General features: G+C 40.3%; 1 protein-coding gene across 1 annotated transcript in view; it reads left to right on the top strand.

The window, feature by feature from the left end:
* Positions 1–4,627: 4,627 nt before the first annotated feature.
* fbxw4.L (F-box and WD repeat domain containing 4 L homeolog) overlaps positions 4,628–7,858 on the top strand; it is a gene marked incomplete in the record, with an annotated part of 129,340 nt that continues 126,109 nt past the window's right edge. The window contains 1 exon segment of the mRNA NM_001097827.1: positions 4,628–4,930. Within this exon segment, the coding sequence (NP_001091296.1) occupies positions 4,740–4,930 (191 nt within the window).

The raw sequence follows: 7,858 nt of genomic DNA, 5'->3' as shown, positions 1-7,858 counted from the left end.
GTTTGTAATTTAAAAATAAAACTTGAATGGAAAAACTCAATTTGGTGAGTTCTGGGTTAACAACCCGAAGCTTGAATAAATCGAGCTTTTGGGGAAAAAAAACTCGAGTTTTCAGACTAAAACCTATGAAAAACCTCAAACATCATGAAGGCTATTAACATCTTTAAAAGGTTCAAGGGAGCTCTGGCATTGACTTCTACATGACCTCGACAGGTTTTAATGGTGTATTTCTGATTCGAGCTATTTCCAGGGTCGCGGTATAATAAATATAGAAACTTCAAGGTTTTTTGTTTCCAACTCGAAAAATTGATTTTAGATTAAAAAAAACTCTCAAAAACACAAATTTTCATTGAAACACAAATCGACACTTAATAAATCTTCCCCTTACTTTTTTTGTTTCAATATTTTTATTGAAGAAATTGTGCATTACAACATATCAATGTTATTATTGCCATTATCTTGCATATACTTACAATAGTCAGGGCATCTCTTTGTCCAACATCTCTTTGTACTGTTGTTTTAACAGTAATGTTTACATGTAATATTTTCAAAGTTTACAAATCATTAATAGGAGACATAAGGCTAGCATCTCACGTTAGAGCCCTTGGCCACCAGGTTATGTCCATGGCCAGCTTCTACTGTCAGGGTGCCTGGTCTTAAGGTTGAGCCCATGGCCTGTCTTTACTGTCAGGGTCCATGGGCTCAGGGTAGAATCCATGGCCTGATTGTACTGTTAGAAGCACAATTATTAAAGGCTCAAATTCAAATATACTCCAAATTCGACTGGGGGGTTATTTATAAAAATATTGTAAACTCGGACAAATTTTACCAACTCGAAAACTCGCATCAGATTCAAATCGTATTAGACTAAACTTGATTGAGTTTTTTCTCCGAAAAAAACCTCAAATGTCAGGAAGGTTACTAACATGTCCAAATTGGTCGCTGGACAAATCCCATTGACTAATACATGAAATTGTCAGGTTTTAGGTGGCGAATAGTCAAATTAGAGTTCTTAAAGGGCCAGAGTATGATAAATCTCGAATTGAGTTTGGATAATTCACAATTCGAATTTGGGAGTTTTGACCATAAAAAAAATTTGCATTCGAAATTTTCAAATTGACCCTTAATACATCTGCCCCTTAGTGTTATTTTCCAGAACAGTAGATGCATGAATTATGAAATAAAGGGTACAAAGCTTGTATCAGATCTTAACCACAGCAACCCATCACTATGGAAGCATTTAAAAACCTGGCCACTTGTTGGAAAAAAAAACCAAACATCTGATTGATGGGAAAAGGTTACAAGACCCAGTGGAAAGTGCCTACCTTTTATTACATTACGTGTCATCAGCAGCCTCAGGAAGAGAAGAGAGAGGTCTAAAACATAGTAGTGTTAGAAAAATTGAGCAGGGGACTGTGATCATATTCATAACTTTGTAACTTATTTGTTAAATTATTTCAAGGCCCCGGTTTGTTAGAAATCAATGAAAAGTTCTGCTTATCTTGCTGGCGTTATGTAAATACAGGGAGTCCTAGAGTTACCTACACCCGACTTACATACAATTCACACTTACAAACGGGGGCTATTAAAGTAACATACTATGGTTTGCTTGACTTTTATTAGCATTTAGCTTTAATAAACCACCTGCCCCAATCCCCTCTCATGTGTGTTGTGTACTGCGGAGCATAGAAATGTAAAGTGAATACTATGTTAAAGGAGAAGGAAAGTAGTTTAGCACTTGAGGGTGATAAATGTTAGGCACCCCCAAGTGAATGTATTTACTTACCTGAAGCCCCGGCCGGTGCTCCTATCAGCAGAAAACTGCACTGGCCCGAGGTTATTCCAGTGAGCACCACAGAGCGCCTGTTCCGGCTTCTTCTTTCTTCGCGCAGCGGCGCATTAGAGTGAAAAGCCGTACTTTAACTAAAAAGTCGGCTTTTTCATTCTCCTGCGCATGCGTCTGCCCCGGGAAATTTGAAGAAAGAAGAAGTCGGAAGAGAAGCGCTCTGTGGTGCTCGATGGAATAAATGTGGGCCGGTGCACTTTTCTGCTGATAGGAGCCCTGGCCCAGGGTTTCAGGTAAGTAAATAAATTCACTTGGGGGTGCCTAACATTTGGCACCCTCAAGTGCTAAACGACTTTCCTTCTCCTTTAAGACAGACATTTGTCTAAGCTGCATTTAATAAGTAAATGTATAGGTTTCAACTTACATACATATTCAACAACAAACCAGACTGCCTCCTGTAAATGATGAGAAATGCATGTCGAACTTACATAAAGTGGATAATTTTATTGAACAATAAAAGTGTATACCTTCAGATAAACTTGGTTTCCAAACGCACTTTTAATTAATCTTCTAATTATTTGTTATCCTCGAAAGGACCTTGGGGATTTAAGGTGTGATCCAGACCAGTTAAAGTTTTTCTTTCCCTGAATGCCACATTACCAATATTAATTAAAACTTACATAAACCACTTAATTGCACTAAGCAGTGTATTTACGTCCGATGCTAGACTAGGCACGGACATGTAAGCGCCCCATCTGCACAGGCATGTATAGCAATTGGATGTGATGTGACATCACATCTGCCGTGCACTGTTCCAGGGATCCATCTACCGCCCAACTCTGATGCTGGATTTCATAGTAAAGCATTCTGCAGTGGGTAAGTTGATTTTTTTTAACCATATAGACAACCAAGGATAGGGTTGCCACCTGTCCGATTTTGACCTAGACAGCCCAGTAATTTGAATGGAAAACCGGGCAGGATTCCCAATGATTGACACAGCGAATGGGCAATCTCTGTGTCATAGCCACACCCACTGACATCACGGCCCGCCACTTCACAGCCACGCCCCCTGCCCGGGGAGAAAAGGTGGCAACCGTATCCGAGAACTATCCCCTTGAATGGGTGGTTCACCTTTAGGATACTTTATAGAATGTCCTATTCTTAGCAACTTTTCAAATTTCCTTCCTCTTTGGACTCCAGCTTCCAAATGGGGGATTACTGATCCCAGCAGCAAAAAAAAACAAAAAACTATTGCTAATACTTATCTTTCTAGGCACTCCTCTATTCATAGTCCTGTCTCTCTTTCAAACCACTGCCTGGTTGCTATGTTAAATTGGACTCTAGCAACCAGATAGCTGTTGACATAATACAGTGAAGAGCTGCTGACTAAAAAGTTAAATAAATCAAAAACTGCAAATTAGGAAAAAACGAAGACCAATTGCAAACTGTCTCAAAAAAGCACCCACTACATCATACTAAAAGTTCATTTAAAGGGGAAAAAACTATTTAAAGCTGCCACCCTTGGCACAGGCCCTCAAATGCCTACATGGTAAATACGCACTTAAAATAATCTCACATAAACAGAATATCTGCATTTGGACATATTCCGGTTGCATGATTTTGCAGCACACATTCAAACACCATCATGCAAGAGCCATAGCATTTTTCACACAAGGTTATAGATCTGTTGCTCTACAAGGGCCCCTGCTTAATGTTGGGGCCCCTCATGCTGGAGACCGAAAGAACATTAAAGGGATGATTCGCCCTTAAGTAACCTTTTAATATGTAATAGAATGGCCAACCCTAAGCAACTTTTCCACTAGTTTTTATTATTTATAGTTTTATAATTATTTGCCTTTTCCCTCTGACTCTTTCCAGCTTTCAAATGGGCGTTGCTGACCCCATCTAAAAAGCAAATAATCTGTAAGGCTACAAATGTAGTGTTATTGCTAATTTTTTAGGGATGCACCAAATCTACTATTTTGGATTCGGCTGAACCCCCCAAATCCTTTGTGAAAGATTCGGCTGAATACTGAACTGAATCCTGATTTGCATATGCAAATTAGGGGTGGGAAGGGGAAAACATTTTTGACTTCATTGTTTTGTGACAAAGAGTCAGGCGATTTCCTTTCCCGCCCCTAATTTGAATACGCAAATTAGGATTTGGTTCAGCCGGGCAGGAGGATACGGCTGAATCCGAATCCTGCTGAGAAAGGCCGAATTCCGAACCGAATCCTGGATTCGGTGCATCCCTCTAATTTATATTACTCATCTTTCTAGTAAGGACATTTCCTATTCATATTCCTGTCTCTTATTCAAATCAATACATGGTTACTAGGGTCATTTGGACCCTAGCAACCAGATTTTTTGATCATGCAAATTGAAGAGCTGCAAACTAAAAAGAATAAATCACTCAAAAACCTTAAATAATAAAAAATGAGAACCAATGGCAAATGGTTTCATAAAATCACTCTCTACATCATACTAAAAGTCGACTCACACGCCTGAACAATCCCTTTAACTCTCTGCCCAAACCTTGGAATATCTCAGGAAGATCAATAGTCTTATCGCAAATGAAAACACTGACTGACTGCAACATTATTCGGTTTCTCAACAAGGGAGTCCTCCTGCTGCAGCAGCACACGGAATCATGAAGTCGGCGGCTCTGTTACAAATAAAGGTGACGAAAATAAACACGTGCTGTGCCGAAATATACGAGGGACTCGTCCACATCCCGTTGGTTCCGCTACCGGTGGCACTTCCGCACTCGCTGTGCCTCAGCAGCAGTAGAACACTGCCAGTTCCTGTCCCCTCACGTGACTTCCTCACAGCCATGGCTTCCACAACAAGCTACTTGTGAAGCAGCCACCACCATGGAAGAAGAGAGCAGACACAGGCTAGAGTACTGCCAGACTCTGAACGTCAGGCCCCAGGAGAGCAGCGAGGCTCCGCGATGTGGCCCTACTTGCTGCACTTGCCCGAGGAAATCCTCCTGCTCCTCTTCTCCTACCTGGACGCTCAGGCACTAGGGCGTCTAGCTCAGGTGTGCAGGAAACTCCAGCATTTCACCAGCAAGGATGCCGTGTGGCGGAAGATTGCCAAAAAGTGCCTCAACTCCGGCTTCGTGCAGCAAGGGACAGACGTGTGAGTTCCCAAACTCTGCGCGCCTAAAGGTTCTGCGGGGCTGTTGTTGGCCTAGCGCTTCACTTTGCGTAGTTTGCGTGGTTGCTAGGAGGCGGCGTATTCCATTGTACCCAAACGTCCCTATTCTCTAACATTTTTACGTAGTCCTGCGAAAATAGACCTTTGTTATCGTGTATAGTTCTGCTGCTGATTGTATAGATATTATATGTTTCAGCAGAGCCCATTTATTATTCAGTACGTTTTACTGAAGTGATTATACTCTTCTGTGGTTGCTCCCTAAACTCCTGACAGGAACAGGGTTGCCAGGTCTAATTTCGAAAACCAGCCAAAGTCGGCTACAAAACCAGCCCAAAACTAGCCACAAGGCACTTCAAAAGTAGCCCAAAAAAGCACAATATGCGGAGTGAAAAAAATTCTAAAGAAATGATGTGAAATTTTCACTGTTTAACAAATGTTCCCATGAAGCAGAATGGGACAGATTCAAGGCCCTAATACATATACAATTTACAACATATACAACATTTTGGTGGCCAGCAGATTTTTGCCCCAAAATTGTCTGAAAGTCACCGGAAACAGGGACTAGAGACGGGGATACAGAGCCTAAAATCTGGTAACTCCCATCTTCTACACAAGTCAGTCCGATTGCATGCTGGGTATTGTAGTCTTATATTAAACTTGGCAGTTGGCAAATTGTTAAACAAAAACTACATTACCCAACATGCATTGGGAGAAACAGCTTTGGCTACTTTCCAAATTACAAACCAGTCAAAGGCCCAAAAAGTAGTCCAAATCCGTACCTTGGCTAGTTTGTACTTTATAACCCGCCTGGGCTTTTAAATTAGTAGCTCAATTTGGCTGGAAACCCGCCAACCTGGCAACCCTGGACAGGAAAGAGCAGAAAAGTTAGGTTCTAAACCATAACAGGAAGCTGTGAAGGAGTGGAAGACTCCTGGTCATTCATTGGCTGATGCAGCATAGTATTTGTATGCCAACATGATTGTTCCAAAAGATCAGAAGGAGGTCTGAAATGGCGCCATTTTTGACAATTTTGGGATGCTACAAAGGCACATCGGTCTATTTTACTTATGTAGGTGTTTGAAGGCATGGACCTAAGGCAGAAACAAAATGGGGGTTCCCCTTTTTTTAATTGCTGCAAAATCTATTTGCTTAGCTGAGGGAAACAGTATATAATAAACAATATCCTGCAAATGATATCTTTATAATGGCGTAGTGATGCCATTGGTTATAATCGGAGCTTAGTGATGTCATTTCTGTCACTTGACTCACTGAAACTTGTATATTTTAAAAAATCAGTAGGAATGTGATCACTCAAGACTCACCCCACCACGCAATATCCCTCCAATCAGCTCCATAAACTCTGTGTGCTTGGCCACCAGGTCCCGGCTGTGATATCGGTCCAAATGAGCGATGCAGGCGGCACTCCGGAAGAGTTAGAGGGAGTTTATTGCAACATTAGAGTAACAGAATTGCCTTATGCGTTTTGGGAAACATAGCCTTAATCACAGGCATGAATGGAAGTTGCCTATGATTAAGGGAATGTTTCCCGAAACTCGTAAGGAGATTTTGTTACTCTAATGTTGCAATAAACTCCCTTTAACTTATCTGGAGTGCCGCCTGTATTGCTCATTTGGACCTATTTTGAAAAATAAAGCACCCTCTGTTGCAAAACATTAGAATAATAGATGTCACCTTGGAGTTTCATGACCTGTATAAAAACTCTCAGCCTTGTGTTTTTATATGGTCATGAAACTCCTCGGTAACTTATAATATCCTTATATTTTACAAGAGGGGCTACTTCATTCACTATATAATTTACAACAGGGGGTACATTATTCTCGATATTACTGAATGAACAGCTGTAAGGCCAATCATACAGTATTTATAAATGAACATAAGAAAGATCAGTCAGATTCATGTGCCAGTTGGGTAGGAGAGATGGCAGGTGACATTGATTTGAATCTGGGCACATATTAGGAAAATATGTTTATTTATAAAAAATGCTTTTAATAGGCGTTTTTGAAGTATGGGCATCATTATTTGATATATTTTTACAGAGGCCTGCGGTGTTCAGGGGTATATATTCCCTTTTTAAAGTTTTTGAAAGAAAAATTGTTACAGAGAACGTGTTTTAATATCTTATGGGTTTATGCATATCAATCAATATTTTCTTGTACAACCTTTACCTATTCTGTGTGTCATTTGATCACCTGACAGGAAATAATACGGGTTCTTACTCTTTAACAGGACAAAATGTGGGAGTAAAAAAATCATTGTATTGGCTGGTGTGACAGTATGTATGCATGCTCTTGGTTTGTGTGTGAGCACAGTGGATCTTAGGAATCAGAGGGATAGCAGAATTTCTTACTGGGACAATTGTTAAGAAAAATACATTTTCATCAAAATACTTTTTTTAAGCGGCCTGTATTGTTCAGGGGTATAGTTTTGCTCCAGGACTGTAATTTCAGTTATTTTGCTTGCTGTTTTTTTAGTAGGCCAAACAAGCCCACTGAAATCCTAAAATTCTGTTTCCTCTCTAAGATCTGCTCTGATACTTGAAACAGAAGTCTGTGTTTTCTGGTGATTCTCACAGGGGCAGAGAGCCCGGAACAGCCACAACAGAAGATTAGATACATTTGTAACAATTCAAATGTATCTAGAAAAGCAAATAAGTAATTGTAACTACTGTATATAAGATAACAGGTCCCTTCGGAAAAGTTAGACTCACAGCTTACAGGGCAACTCACCTTCATTCGCAAAACTGTAATAACTGAAAAAAAAACCCACACAAATATGTCCAAACTTTTATAACCTGCGAAATTTTGTGAAATTAACATGATGATTAGGGTGTGTGGCCACAACAATGGGCGTGGTCAATAAAATTTGCCACGATACGTGCACCAATTTTTT

Source organism: Xenopus laevis, chromosome 7L (assembly GCF_017654675.1).
Source record: "Xenopus laevis strain J_2021 chromosome 7L, Xenopus_laevis_v10.1, whole genome shotgun sequence".
Taxonomy (NCBI): Eukaryota; Metazoa; Chordata; class Amphibia; order Anura; family Pipidae; genus Xenopus; species Xenopus laevis.
The sequence above is the reverse complement of the archived record's forward strand: the minus strand, read 5'-3'. Positions and strand labels throughout refer to the sequence as shown.